Source organism: Pongo abelii, chromosome 4 (assembly GCF_028885655.2).
Source record: "Pongo abelii isolate AG06213 chromosome 4, NHGRI_mPonAbe1-v2.0_pri, whole genome shotgun sequence".
Lineage (NCBI taxonomy): Eukaryota > Metazoa > Chordata > Mammalia > Primates > Hominidae > Pongo > Pongo abelii.
In genome coordinates this window covers 14,091,813-14,108,001 of record NC_071989.2, presented here as the reverse complement: position 1 = coordinate 14,108,001, position 16,189 = coordinate 14,091,813, and the positions used below count along the sequence as shown (strand labels likewise).

The window sequence follows — 16,189 nt, the reverse complement described above, 5'->3', positions numbered from 1 at the left end:
CTTTTGAGTTTGATAGTCTATGCTCTCATTCCCAGTTGAAACAAAAGTATTCGTCCTTAGCATTCTAAGTTCTCCTTTCTTATCCCTTTTCAGCTACTTTATTTTGCACTTTTATGATAATATGTGAAATTTGAAATATCATTTATCATTTACTTTGTGCCACATTTCAACTTGATTTTTCAAACTGCTTATTTTTACAGTAAGCATTATTGTGCTTCTGAAAATTTGGCCAGAAATGAATCAAGGGAGAAGATGGAAGGCAAGAGACATTTTGAGCAGTTATCATAATCTAGCCACTACCTTAGCTGCATTACTGGTGATATCTTCACCATAATCCTATGAGCAGTTTTTACATACATTTTGTGGATGAAAATACTGAGGCTTTCAGAGTTTTAAAACATGGCAAATGTCATGTAGCTGATGGGTTTTGAGAGCTACAGTTCAAACATATGTTTTCCTGATGTCAAAACCATCACTCTTTCTACTGCTTTACTTTTCTTCCCTTACCTGTCTTCAGGTGAAGACCTTTAAATGCTCACCCTTAGGAACTCAGAAATGATAGTGATAGTGTGTGAAATTTATAAATATGGCAATAAAAATTGTTTGAATTTTCATTATCACTTTTATTTCCTAGTACAACCATAATGTGAGGGCTTTTATTATAACTGCTTATGGAAATGAATTTTATAGCAGCCGTTAAATGTCACTTGTTTGTACTAATTTCTACATTTTCTGAAATTTGGAATTCTCATCTAGTGAATCAATGAATTGAAATAACCACTAAGGGAGCTTTCATCTGTAACCAGATAACAGATGGAAACAAAGATGATAAGAGCAAGTTTTGCTTGAGTTGCTACATCTTAAAGAATTAAGAATTGACACAAATCCTGAACTTCTGTTTTGCTTAAAGAGGGAATTCTTCCTTTCCTCGAATGTCCCCAGACTTGATTCACTGTGCTCAGAGCATGAGTTGAGAGTCTGGTGGGGTCTTACTAACTATAACCATTCAATCAATGGTGATTAACTGGCTGAAACATAAAGCAGAGGCCAGTGGTCTTTGCTGTTTGCCTTCATGCAGTTTTGCTAATACCTCCTTTATTTTTAACGTCACGATTTTCAGAGAGTGAGCATTTCCACATCTGCATTTCTGGCACAAAGACTAGATTTTCCAGTTCACTGTGTGTTTCAGTTTATCAATTTGAAAACAGATGCAACATTTAATCATTCAATATGCAGTATTAATTGAGTGCCTACTATGTACCAGACTTTGTTTCACTAATTGGGGAATTTATCAATGAACAAAATAGACTAACAGACCAAACTATCCCTGGAGCATAACATATAAATAAAATACTAGCTGGTGGGCTGGTATTTTAAAGAGGATGGTCACAGTGGGGCTCACTGAGAATGTGACATTTGAGGAAGACTTGAATAAGGGAAGAGAGTGAGTTATTTGGAAGAACAGACTTGACAGAGCTGCAGCCAATGCAGAGACCCTGAGGCAAGATAGTTCCTCGTGTGTTTAAGACAGTGAGTCTCAAAGCGTGTTTCCTGGAATAGCAGCTTCACATCACATGGGATTAGAAGTGCAAATTCCTAGATGCTGTTCCAGGCCTACAGCACAAGCCTTCCAGGTGATCCTAATGCACTGAAATTTGAAAACCACTGATGTAGGAAATAGCAAATGTGGCTGGAGCAAAGTCAAAAAGGGCAGAAAAGTAGGAAATGAGGCCCCAGCAGTAATGAAGGAGGGGGCAGCTTGGTAGAGCCTTATAGGCCTTGGTAAGGTCTTTGCCTTTCACTCTGAGTGGAAAGATTGGCCACTGGAGGGTTTCGAGAGAGGAGGGTATGTTTTAGTAGCATCATTCTGATTGCCGGGCTGGGAGTAGACCAGGGGGTAAGGCTGGGGGTAAGGAGACCTGTTTAGACCTCCTAATTTAGAGGGGAGGTGACGATGATAGTTTAAACCAGGGTGGTGATAGTGGAGGGAGTGAGAGATGATTAGATTCTGAATCTCATTTTGAAGTGGAGATGATAGAACTTGCCAATGAATTTGTTGTTGAATTTGAGGAGAAGAAAGTGACCAAGCAGGGTTCAAAGGTTTTGGCCAGAACATCTAGAAGAATAGTGTTGCCATTTGCTGGGCTGTGGAAGGGTGAGCTTGAGCATGTTTGAAGGGAGGATCAGACGTTTAGTTTCGCTGATGGTGCTAAGTAGGAGACGTCTCTTAGATGTCCAAGTAGAGATGTTGAAAGGAGGTATGATCTGAAGCTGAGATATAAACTTGGGAGTTATCAGCATAGCAATAGTGTTTAAAACAAGATGTAATTCGTGGAGTAGTATGGGGATAAGTTTCTCGTAAGCGTAAACTAAATACTAAAAATGAATAATTGTAAGAGCCACTAAAGGGAAGAACTTGTGTAATGGTTAACAGTGATGGTTTGGGCTAGGTCTGGCCTCTCCTTTCCCTCCATGTCTGTGTGCATACTGGATCATAACAAAGGTAAATTGTGTAATTAATCATGTAATCAGTGAGTAGTCCATTATGTTTTATATGGTTTCATATGATTCATCACTGCATCACTTTAGATTTCTGGCTCTCTTAATAGGGAGTAGAATCTATAAAACCTTCTGTATTAGTCCATTCTCTCACTGCTATGAAGAAATACCCGAGACTGGATAATTTATAAAGGAAAGAGGTTTAATTGACTCACAGTTCTGCATGGCTGGGGAGGCCTCAGGAAACTTACAATCAAGGCCGAAGGCAAAGGAGAAGCAGGCACCTTCTTCACAGTGTGGCAAGACAGAGTGAGTGCAAGCAGGGGAGGTGCCAGACGCTGATAAAACCATCAGATCTTGTGAGAATTCACTCACTCTTACGAGAACAGCATGGGGGAAACTGCCCTCATGACCCCATTACCTTTACCTGGTGCCACCCTTGACACATGGGGATCGTGGGGTTTACAATTCAAGGTGAGATTTGAGTAGGGGCACAGAGCAAAACCATTTCACCTACTGAGTCATGTCCAGAGTACCCAGTTGAGAATGTACATTTCTGAAGCTGGTCTAGAGATGTGAGCTTGGTACCATACGTTCAGGTAGCTGCCGTGAGTCCAATCAGAACTGTCAAACACAATGTCAAAATCACAGGTAAAGCTCCTGTGATTTTGCAGTTTGTCACCTGCACTTAACCCTAGTTTCCCCGTATTTTACTTATAATGAATTGTACATTATAAATGCAGTTAAATGTAGGTGAATTGTCAATGGACTCCATATCCAGGAAGCTCTTCAAATAGACTCTCTAATATATAAGTTTCATTTTAAATTTGTAAATATCATTTTCTTGTTCTTTCCATTTTTGATTATTTTCTTTAGCGTCACAGATAGAGTCTCTCATATAGCAAGTTGATATCCATGTACAATTTGACTTGGTGCCAGAAGCATATTTCTCTTTTGTTTCCCTGCCTCTGAGCTTCCTCTTCCTGTGGCTTGCTCGGTGTCACACGTATTTCTCCTTCTCCCACCCTTGCCACCAGCTCCATCTTTTCTTTCCTTCTCTTCCTCTATCTCTCCCTCTCCAAGCTGCCAAGAGGAAGAAATGGCCAATAAGGATAAGAGTCTTCCAAGGCTTCACTCTCCCAGCTGTCTACAAAGCTTCCTCAAAAAAGATGCAAAACTTTTCTGCTCTTGGAGAGAACAGCAGGCCAAGAAGACTTTTCAATTTAAATGTGCCCACAGTTGCAGCTCAGTTGCTTGCCTAAGATTTCAGAGAGTAGTTTTTCACAGACTTGGATACTTTTTCAATTAGCAAGTTTGAAATAACCACATTTAAACAATAATGAAACTCTCTTAAGAAAGTAGACAGAAGTAAACCTATTTAATCAGAGATGTATATCTTTGTCTTCAAATATATTTCCCCTTCAAAAGAAGATTATATGTATAATATTAAATATAATCACAGCAATCACTTGAAACTGATTTGACTTTAGAAAATAAATGGGTGATTAAAGGGATGCTGGTAGTATTTTTTGCAGGTTTCATGTTGCTTGGCACCTATTCTTCCTTCCTCTGTTACTGCTCCTCCTCCTTTTTTTTAACATTTTATTTTTTATTTTATTTTATGTTAGATAGAGTCTCACTCTGTCGTCCAGGCTGGAGTGCAGTTGCATGATCTCGACTCACTGCAACCTCCGCCTCCCTGGCTCAAGGGATTCTCCTGCTTCAGCTTCCCGACCAGCTGGGACTACAGGCATGAGCCACCATGCCCAGCTAATTTTTTAGTAGATACAGGGTTTCACCATGTTGGCCAGGCTGGTCTCAAACTCCTGACCTCAAATGATCCGCCCGCCTCCACCTCCTAAAGTGCTGGGACTACAGGTATGTGTCACCACGCCCAGCTATTTTTTTTTTTTTTTTTTTGTATTTTAGTAGAGATGGGGTTTTACCACGTTGGCCAGGCTGGTCTCGAACTTTCTACTTCAAATGATCCACCTGCCTCTGCCTCCCAAAGTGCTGGGATTACAGGTGTGAGCCACTGCGCCCGGCCCTTCTTTTTTGATGTCCATATTTCCTGCAGTTGATTATGATAAATACAGTATGGGAGCTTCAAAGCAGCCATGTAGGTTAATGTCTTAAGGAATACTCAACAAGAGTTGTTAATTGAGGTAGAAAATATATTTATGCAAATTAATAGGAATTGGAGAAAGAAAGAACTCATCTGATGGAAGATGTAACTGCAAACAAAAGAAGGATGAAGGAATTAGAAGATAACTTGCTTTACCGCCTGACAAGTACCCAGGGGTCCCTGGTAGAAGATGAGAGTCTCATTGTCGTGCTGAGTAACACAAAAAGGACAGCCGAGGAGGTGACACAGAAGCTAGAAATTTCTGCTGAGACAGAAGTTCAAATTAACTCAGCCCGGGAGGAATACAGACCTGGTGAGTTTGGTAATGAAAGACAAATGTCACAGGAAAATGAAATGAGAGAGGAATGAGAATTAGAGAAATGGAAGGATGTGAGGGAGTTATACAAATGATTATGCAAAGTGGAGGTATTTTGTGGAATTTCTGTTGGGAAATATTCAGTAAAATGGGGGTCAAACATTTTTTATAATAGTATAAATTTTCTGGGTACTTGTCATTCATGTTAGTTGGTAAATCCTTTAAGGTTCTCATGAACTTATTTTGATGTTAGAAAGTAAAGAAGGAGAATTTTAAAAAATCTGATGACTACAAATTAGTGAAATCTGAGCAATTAGTGCACCAGTTATTTATCATTTGGTAACACTATGTTGGAATTTTGTTTATAGTTTTTGTATTAGGAAGGTAGTTCTGTGGTCTCTTGGGAGATTTTTATCCTCAGCCACCAATTTGCAAATTGGCCTTGTACAAGAGAAACCTGCTAAATAATTCAGTTGGATTGGCTATCTTTTAGTATTTTATTATTCCTCTTAACAAATAATCGGCCGGGCACAGTTGCTCACGCCTATAATCCCAGCACTTTGGGAGGCTGAGGTGGGTATATCACCTGAGGTCAGGAGTTTGAGACAAGCCTGGTCAACATGGTGAGACCAGCCTGGATAACATGGTGAAACTCTGTCTCTACTAAAAGTACAAAAGAAAAAAAAATTAGCCAGGCATGGTGGTGGGCGCCTGTAATCCCAGCTACTCAGGAGGCTGAGGCAGGAGAATCTCTTGAACCCAGGAAGCGGAGGTTGCAGTGAGCCGAGATCACGCCACTGCACTCCAGCCTGGGGGACAAGAGTGAAACTCCGTATCAAAATAATGATAATAATAATTAAAGTGTCATTTATTGTTAGAGAGGCAGAAGCATCATCTTTGCAATGGCTTGTTTTGCGGACTTGAAGCCCAGGTTAGGCATGGCTTCTCGCTGGAACTTAAGGATGAGGTCCCTAATGGCTACCTCGCTTGCTGGGTGTTAAACACACAACCTTTGAAATTTCTTTGGTTGTCTTTTCTACCTGCAGTAAAAATAGTAAAATATTTTTACGAGGAGTCTAGAGATTCTAAAATGAGAAGTACCATTTAATAAATACAAATAGTTGATTACTTACAAAATGTTGTAAATAATAAATAAATATATTAATAAATGAGTATTGCTTTGTATCCCGTATCTGGTAGGCAGCCACTGATAAGATATAAAAATAAAAGTTGTTGTTTTCATTTAGAGTTTAGGCTGATCTCTTTGCATGGATCATTAATTTTCCTCTCTCGTAGCACATGCAACCTTGCTCTTTGTCTTCCAGTGGCTACACGGGGCAGCATCCTCTACTTCCTCATTACTGAGATGCGCTTGGTTAATGAGATGTATCAGACTTCGCTTCGCCAGTTTCTGGGCTTATTTGACCTTTCCTTAGCCAGGTATGTCTGTACTCGGGAAGCCAAGCTGAATTCTATATCTGTGCACTAAAATGATGACATTACATTTATAACTTCCTTCTCCTTTGTTAGTAAGAGTCTTTTTCTTTTTTAAATCTCAGATCCGCATAATTACCAATGTGTTAACAAATCATTCTGATTTGCCATTTTATGCCCAGAGAAAACTTTACCAACTATTTATCCATTGATTTGATTCATTTGGCTTCATATGTTTCTGTTAAACAAGAAAATTCCCGAGATATCGTTGTGAGTGATGATGCCCTGCAGGTAGAATTGATTTAGACAACATTCGGGATTCTGTTATGTTATTTCATGTTGAGAGAATGCTTGTTATTTTAGATTTAGGAGGCTTTCTCTTGATGTGTAAAAATAATTCTTCCTCTAAAGTTACTTATTTTCCATTAAAGACAATTGTTTTTACAGACAATTGAAAAGGGCAGTGGGATAAGCCTGATTTAAATGTTCTCTTCACCAGGTCTGTCAAGAGCCCGATTACAAGCAAGAGGATTGCTAATATCATCGAGCACATGACCTACGAGGTTTATAAGTATGCTGCCCGAGGGCTGTACGAGGAGCACAAATTCCTGTTCACCTTGTTGCTTACCCTAAAGATTGACATCCAGAGGAACCGAGTCAAGCATGAAGAGTTTCTCACTCTTATTAAAGGTCAGTATAAGAATGGAGACTATAGCGCACAGGTGCAGTTGGAGGAGTTATTGTGAAAGCCCTTTGCAGTACATTTTTTGGTTATAACAATTTCCTTGCATTATATAAGACTGCATTTAGATGAGATATTTTATTTGTTCTTTTCTTGAGTGATAACTATCTATTGAGGACCTACTGTATACCTGGGCATGGAATAGGTATTTGGGGCATGTCAGTGAACAAAAGCCCTTGAAAAGCATATATAGATTTAGGGAGGGTACAGAAAAAAAAAATAAAATAATACATGAATTTTCTAGTGAGTGGGAAGATGGTAAGTCCTATGGAAAACAGAGCAGGATGAGAGGGATGGGAAGTTACAGGGCATGTGAAGTGGGAGAAGCTTCAAGTTTTAAGTGGGGTATTCCATGGGATATTTAATGGGGTGGCATTCCTAAGAGATCGGTAGGTGGGCAAAGACCTGAAAGAGCAGGAGGTGCTGGCCGTGGGAACATTTAGGGGAAGAGGGCTGAAGCAGAAGGGATGGCATCAGGTCAGGGCCTCTGGTGGAGTGCGGCTGGTGTGACCGGGTGATGAGTGAAGCAGATGAGGACCCCGTGTAGCTCATCCTGTGGATGATTTATTCTGCATCTACTGAAGCATTGCTCACAGCCATGTCCCCTGGGCCATTCAAACGAAACAGCCCAGCGGAAGGCTGGAAAACATAAATTCACTATCACATTCTTGAATGTCTTGAAAAAAATATTTGAAGTAACTGTGTGTGTTAGTTCTCAATGCTATAAGAAATTACTATAGACTGGGTGGCTAATAAACAACAGACATTTATTTTTTCACAGTTCTAGAAGTTGGAAGTCCCAGATCAGGGTGCAGCACAGTGGGTTCTAGTGAGGAGCCTCTTCTGGGTTGTAGACAACTGTCTTCTCATTGCATCTTCACATGCTGGGGAGCAGAGAAGAAGAAGCAAGCTCTCTAGTGACTATTATGAGGGCACTAATCTCATTCCTAAGGGCTCCACCTTCATGACCTCATGTAATCATAATTATGTCTCAGTGGCCTCACCTCCCAGGACCGTCAGAATTGAGATATAGGGTTTCAACATATGAGCTTTGGGGAGACACAATATTCATCCCATAACACTATGAAAATGATGCCAGGATCTAAATAGATTCATCTAGTATGCCTTTCTAACCAAGTGTTTAAAGATAAGACATAATTTTATCTAGCAGGAGATTTTCATGCTTAACATGGAGAGTGGATTTGTAGGGGAACTTGAAGATGACCCCTAGGGGAACAGTAGGGAAAGAATGTGGGTATACACATGCTGTGTGCCCTGGTGGGGGTTATAGGTCCATAGTCATACATATGCAAATGCATTTTCATATGCATATACATATGCATATATGTGTGTGTTTATATATATCTTATAGTAGCAACAAAGACTCATCTGTTTAATTTGAACTTAGAAATGGTTGAATTATGAACAATCTGTCTCTCTCTCTCTTTAATTGTCTCTAACCATTAAACACTTACTCTTTAGCTATATTTGAACCTTATTTTCCAAATTTCCTGAATCAGAATAATTGGCAGATGAGTCTCTGGAGAGAAAGATGTGTAGATGCAAGAGTTGCCTTCTCTGGTGAACCCTTAATATGTTACCAATTTCTGGCCTCAGTGACTCTAGTCCCCCGTTTCTAGAGCTTTCCAATGGATTGTTGTTCCTGTCATTCTCAACTCAGGCATGAAATGTATTTCCACATAGAAATAACTTTGAAGAGAGTGTCCAGCTCTTGTTGAAATACTGTGAAGCATATCACAGTTTGTCTTCATGATAGCAAACGTAAGATTTAGAGTTAGGAAGTTGAGAGTTAAAATATGTGTTGGCTTTGTCACTTTCTTGATCTTGAGAAGGTCATTTACCCTTTTCAAACTCCAGTTTCCTCATCTATAATACAAGGATAGTGAAATCTACATAGTAGGATCATTGAGAATTTACACAGTTTATGTAAATCCTGATACATAGGATATACTTAGCAAATGATGGGCATCATTATATTATCTTCATCACTGTAGTTATTTTGATTAGTCTGATGCTTGTATGGGTTGGACTGGTTGTCATGGGTCTTTGGCTTTCAACAGCTGTTTGTAACACTGCTTTATGAAACAGTTTCAGAGGAAACTTTGGAGCAGGATTATGTTGCAAATCTGCCCTTCAATGGTTAGGTTGATGAGAGCTACCTGGTGACATAAACTATCTCTGTAAGGACTTTAAAATCATTTAACATAATTTAAAATGTTATTTAGATAGTGTTATGGTGCAAACGTTTGTATCCGACTAAAATTCATATGTAGAAAACCTAAACCCCAAGGTTATGGCATGAGATGGAGGGATTTTTGGGAGGTGATTAGGTCATAGGGGCAGAGTCATGATAAGGGATTGACGCCCTTATAAGAGAGGCTAACCCAGGTGTGGTGGCTCAAGCCTGTAATCCCAGCACTTTGGGAGGCTGAGGTGGTCAGATCACTTGAGGTCAGGAGTTCAAGACCAGCCTGGCCAACATGATGAAACACCATCTCTACTAAAATACAAAAAAAATTAGCCAGGAGTGGTGGCTCACACCTGTAGTCCCAGCTACTTGGGAGACTGAGGCAGGAGAATCATTTGAACCTGGGAGGCAGAGGTTGCAGTGAGCCGAGATTGTGCCACTGCACTCCAGCCCGGGTGACAGAGCAAGACTCCCTCTCACAAAAAAAAGGGGCTCAAGAGAGACCCCAACTCCTCCACTATGTGAGAATTGCAGTGAGAATATGGTCTTCTATGAACCAGAAGTCAGCCCTCACCAGACACCAAATCACTGGTGCCTTGAACTTGGACTTCCCATCCTCCAGAACTGTGATAAATAAATTTCAGTTGTTTATAAGCAGAGTGCCTCCTAGAATATGATATTCTGTTGTAGCAGCTTTTAAGCCCAATAGCCACAACAGATTTCCATTTTTTTTTTTTTTTTTTTTGAAGACAGGGTCTTCCTCTGTCACCCAAGCTAGAGTGCAGTGGTGCAATCACAGCTCACTGTAACCTCCAACTCCTGGGCTTAGGTGATCCTCCTGAGTAGCTAGGACTACAAGCTCATGCCAGTACATCCAGCTAACTTTTAAATTTTTTGTAGAGATGAAGTCTCATTATGTTGCTCCAGCTGGTCTCAAACTTCTGGGTTAAGTTGTCCTCTTGCCTTTTCCTCCCAAAGTCCTGGGATGACAGATGTGGGCCACTGCTCTTGGCCTCAACAGTGTTTGGATGGTGGTCTTTCAGTCATTTCTAAGATGGGAAAGGCTCAGCCTAGATTATTCTCTAAGTCTGCCTTAGCTGTGACAATTTATGATTGTGTGGCATAGCTTGTGTAAAACTTTCATTATAAGCATGTATCATTTTCACAAAGTATTATGGTAAAAACCCCAACTTACTTTTTTTTTTTTTTTTCCAAAGCAAGAGTTTGAGGAAAGAAGGGAACAGCACAATTCTCAATTATCTGGACAATTTATTTCAAATTATTCCTTTCAGCTATTTATTCATCAAGGGTCTGTTTAATTTGTTACCACATTATTCAGGAATATGCCTTCTCCCCCAAGTTACAATCACTATTTGTGCCTAATTGCTTATTTTGGGAGCCGGCAGGTTAGTTATGACATCGTTACCAGCTACTAAACAATGAATAATACTCTGGCCTGGGAGGAACACTCTTTCCTTTCTGTGAATAGCCTTTCCCTCTGGTGGGTGTCTTACTCTTTTCAATTTGTTGGAAAATGGACAGTTGCTAAGGTGCAACATTTTATTCAACACAGTGCATTGTCTTTAGGTCTTTGCTCACTGGTGTTAATCTGTTTTCATTTTACGAGCTAATTTTTTCTTCAAATTGGCTTCAAGGCCATACTCACCTCATTGTAAATACATTTTGAAGGATTTGGCAAAAAATAACAATTTAGTAGTGTACATGGTGCCTGGATAAAATAGAGATTAGCTCAATAAATATCTTGAGTATTATCATTTGTTTATAACTTATTCTGTTCAAACAAAGATTTTTAAAGTGGCCAAATGGATTGATTTTATCATTTTATGAATAATGCGTAGGCCAGGCACGGTGGCTCATGCCTTTAATCCCAGTGCTTTGGGAGGGAGGCTGAGGTGGGCAAATCACCTGGGGTCGGGAGTTTGAGACCAGCCTGACAAACATGGAGAAACCCCGCCTCTACTAAAAATACAAAATTAGCCAGGCGTGGTCATGCATGCCTGTAATCGCTGCTACTCAGGAGGCTGAGGCAGGAGAATTGCTGGAACCTGGGAGGCGGAGGTTGTTAGCCGAGATCACACCATTGCACTCTAGCCTGGGCAACAAGAGTGAAACTCCATCTCAAAAAAAAAAAAAAAATAACAGCACTTTTGGAGGCCGAGGTGGGTGGATCACGAGGTCAGGAGATTGATACCATCCTGGCTAACACTGTGAAACCCCGTCTCCACTAAAAATATGAAAAATTAGACAGGCATGGTGGCGGGTGCCTGTAGTCCCAGCTACTCGGGAGGCTGAGGCAGGAGAATGGCGTGAACCTGGGAGGCGGAGCTTGCAATGAACCGAGATGGCGCCACTGCATTCCAGCCTGGGCTACAGAACGAGACTCCATCTCAAAAAAAAAAAAAAAAAAGAAAGAGAGAAAGAATAATGCATAGAGCATATTTTCCTTGATATTCTTCAATAGATGTTATTTATTAAACAGTATATTTTATCCTAGAGAAGACTTCTTAACTCTTTCTTAAAATATGATTGCTCACACATTCAGTTGTTCTGAAGTGGACAACAAAAACATTTTTAAGGTGTCATTTTTGTTACATTGCTGTCAGAGTTATGTGGGTTACATGAGCTTTGGTGAATCATCAGTGAAAAGATAAGGGTCGGTACCAAATGGAAATGTTTGTTGTGGTTAGCTTAGGGTATAACCACAGACATAAGTGATATAGCATGGAATCCTTGGGGTGTGTTCAAGGTAGATGTAAGTAATATACTGATTTATAGAAGAGAATCCTTCAAACACATCTAGTACTACTAACATTTCTAGATAAAGTGTCTATTGAATATTAGCTTGTGCTAATATTGGGCAATTCTTAATATTGACAATTGCTGCTCATTTAGTGACCCTCTGCCATGTCCTCTATCCTGTTTTGTGTGCTTTACACGCATACATCGTGACACAGGTTTAATTATTCTTATTTTACTAATTTGGAATTAGAGACCTAGACAAATGAAATGACTTGTCTCAGACCTTGTCCAGGGGAAACTAGGACAGAATCCAGCATCTGCCTGGTTCCAAAGTTATATTACTGATTGTTAAATAAGTTTTTTTCTAAAATTATCTATTGATTTATTAAATGTTGCATGTTTCTCACTATGATTTATATTTCTATGCTTAAAAAAGTGAAAGCAGTAAAATAAGTGAAATTAAAATAATACAAGTTTTACTAAATAGATTGTTTTACAGTGAAGGAAGGGAAATCTGATAATTTAATGTTTAATTTTAAAGGAGGTGCCTCATTAGACCTTAAAGCTTGTCCTCCAAAACCATCAAAATGGATCCTGGACATAACGTGGCTGAATTTGGTGGAACTTAGCAAACTCAGACAGTTTTCAGATGTCCTTGACCAGGTAACTGTGCTTTGAATCAACTTAAGCTAATGTCATGTTGAGCAGCTTTCTGATTTATCACTAGATACAATATTTGTGGAAGAGAGATAGTTCTTAATATTGTCACTCTTAAAATGGTATTACATGTGCTTGACCTTCCTCAAAGCACACTTACAGTCTGATAAGGCATCCTCCGCTCATCGTTAACTGGTCTTGCAGATAGAAATGTGCCCAGGAACTTTAACCAGTGCCATCCTGGGCCATATGTTAGTATCACCAATTGGATGTCCCCAAGTAGAAAAACTGATAGATCCAATTAGATTAAATGATTAGATAGACTTAAAAAGCCTTTTCCTTCTTTCTAGAGGTTAAATGAAAAGACATATGAACAGCCTGCCTCTAAATGCTAAATTTCCTTTCTTGCCTCTTGTTTCTCTCCCTCTTCTTCTTCTTCCTCTCCTGCCCTTCCCATTATTTGACTTAGTTAGGCACCTGGGTATGAATCTCCTGCAAACACTTGGCCTCTTATCTTTAGAAGTTATCATCTTTCTAGAATCAGCCAGCTCCTGATGAACTTTGCATGTGCTGGAATCATGGAAGTTGGGTGTAGAGAATTGAATTAGGACAAGCCAAGAAACAGGTTATTGAAAATCAGGTGACCATAGAGAAATGAGGTTGGTAGCAGGGTGGCTTTATTCAGCTATAAGTTGAAGACTTTTTTTGACCAGGAAATGTCTTAAAGTTTGTTCTTGACTTCCTCAGTTTAAGTTGACCATTTGCTTATGTTCTGCTATACTTTTATGTTTTGGCTTATCACTGGTCGTGTTTATTATTACTACAGTGTACTTGGGGGTACAAACCATTCTTTTGGGTTATTCCCCAATAGGATTACCCCCAGTGACCTTGCCTAGACCGTTGATATTGAAGTTGCTACCTTCTGGAGATGATACCTTATGCACGAAACCCCTCAATATTAAGTAGTCTTTCACGATCGAAAGAAGTTACTATTTTTATTCTTACATGGTACTTTCTAAATATGAACCTGAAATGATTTGACTTTGATTATATCCCAAGAAAGACATTGGAACCCTTAATGAAAAGGAATATACCAGAGAACATAAGATGATATTTATCTGTAGACATTATTTGTTTGTTCGGTGTTTCTGATCTGCTTACCATGTAATTCCTGCCTCTCTTTGGCATTTTAAGCTGCAGAGGATAATGTACTGTGTCCTTTTACTCTTTCCCAGTTGCCTAAGGGTAGCAGGTGTCTGATCATTCATTTGATGATATTAACTGGCATATTTCCGATTACTCTAGATTAATAGAGTATTGATCAAAAAGCTGTTCATTCAATAATAAACATGTGTTAAATGTCTTCTTTTGTGTCAGGAGTGATCCTGGGCAATGAGGAAACATAAGTGAATGAGATTTGGTTCCTGACATGAGAAGATTTTGTGGAGCAAATCAGACTTCGTTGAAATAATGAAAATGAGTTTCCATTGATTTTGTTGTATTCTTTACAAATTTGTTACCACAAAGGCATAGAAGAAATTAAACATCCCAAGACTCTCCCTACTTTGAAATGTAGTTGTAGGCTGATGTTAATATAGACTGACTTTGGAGCAAATGACATTAGATTTTACACTGTCAAACTTTCTATAATATAAAATAAAGAAATAGCCGAGGAATATAATTTATACATATCTGGAGAGGTCAGAGGTTTGATGAAACATCTATGACCTGTTACTGAAAGATTGTTGGGTGGCATGACACAGTTTTTATCCCGTGGTATTTTCAGATATCGAGAAATGAGAAAATGTGGAAAATTTGGTTTGATAAGGAAAACCCGGAGGAGGAACCTCTTCCAAATGCCTATGATAAATCTCTTGACTGCTTCGGACGTCTTCTCCTTATTAGATCCTGGTGTCCTGACAGAACCATTGCCCAGGTAAAAAGTCCATATTAAATAGAAAAATGAGAGAATATTTTTAAAGAGAATTTTCTTTTAAATTAAACAAAATTTTTAAAGTGAATTCTAGTGAGAATTTTCTTGTAGGCCTCTGTGTGATTTTCTAGCAATATGTGTGAAAAACGGAAAAGTAAACAAATAGATGTATTGAGGCATACGTTTGGGCTAAGTGATTTAGTAACTTTTTCTGACCTAACTGCTACAATAGGAGTAAATGAGAAAACCATGATTCTAAGGTTGGCATATAGGTATAACATAAAGGTAATGCATTATTCTTTTATATCATTTTTTATTCAATCAAAGATTATATGGCTGCTCCATTTTGCTGGTAGTAAAACAGTGTTTCTGAAAGCAGGAAGAACATAAAGGCATTAGGGTGAAGAGAGTGGGGGAAGGACAGTGTGCCCAAACCGTAGTCATTTCCCCAGAAAAATGTCACAGCTCTAGATGTCAGTAGGTTGTCTTACAACTGAATTTCACATATGGTTTAAATGTGAATCCTGCCTCCAGATGATTCATCTGTTTAAAGACCTTTAATTTGCTGGCTTAGTATCATGGGACTTTACCCACTAAAAGGACTTGTGTCTTGCCTTTATGATGAAAAGTTTAACTCTGATATTCAGCCCAGGTTGACTCCTTAAGGGCTTTTCCAAATAAGCTGTGGAGTAGCAATAGCCTTGGGTTTATAATAGAATGTAAGATATTTTCTCCTTCATTCTGCAGAAGGAGTGTTAAAAACTTATGGAGTAACTACCTCCAAGTCCACTTAGGTGCTGTGGAATCATGAAAACAACCAGATTCAATGATTCATTGAGAAAAGAAAAATGAGTTTCACAATTCGGGGCACTGAGATCACCTTTCCTTTCAGTTTTTCTTCTCAGTTTCATTACTTTTATCCTGCCCAGCTGAATTGTCAAAGGGTTGCCTTATTTAAGGACAGTGTGGAAAGAAATGTTTGAGTAGTCTCTTTCTTATCTTTTTCCACAGAAAGCTATATTTGCTTCAGTGCTGAAATTCAAGTAACTCTTTTTTGTAACTTTATCTTCATCCTAGCTTCTCTGATCCCTGGACTTACCACAGCCATGGCCTCATACCTGTTCTCCTTACGTTTCTTCTTGTATACTCTAGTCCACTCTGCACACGCTGGAAGAAATGCAAAGATGGTGCCATTCATTGGCTTTTCAAGTCCTGCAGTATCTTCCCATGGCCCTTATAGTGCCCGGGTCCTAAACAAAGTTTAGAAAGCCCGTTGGATAAATGTTCTCTCCTCTCAAGTTCTTATTCTCCTTTTAGAATCCTTTTTGTGATTTTCAACCTGACAACTTTCTGGGAAGCATATTAGTAGATCTACAATGTAGGTACATTCAATCCCATTCCCCACAGGCAGCATCAGGCTATATGCGTTTCTTATTCTCTGCATTTTGGCTGAGTGTGACTGTCCACATCTGTGCATGCCTGATTGCAAAAATGCTGCACTGTCCGAGTGTGTC

The 16,189-nt window shown here is 39.2% G+C and overlaps 1 protein-coding gene across 1 annotated transcript in view; it reads left to right on the top strand.

Moving 5' to 3' along the window:
* DNAH5 (dynein axonemal heavy chain 5) overlaps positions 1–16,189 on the top strand; it is a 323,290-nt gene that overhangs the window by 269,494 nt on the left and 37,607 nt on the right. The window contains exons 66-70 of the mRNA XM_024247511.3: positions 4,694–4,937; positions 6,266–6,380; positions 6,874–7,064; positions 12,627–12,748; positions 14,529–14,678. Coding sequence (XP_024103279.2) covers positions 4,694–4,937; positions 6,266–6,380; positions 6,874–7,064; positions 12,627–12,748; positions 14,529–14,678 — 822 coding nt within the window. The remainder of the gene's footprint in view (positions 1–4,693; positions 4,938–6,265; positions 6,381–6,873; positions 7,065–12,626; positions 12,749–14,528; positions 14,679–16,189) is intronic.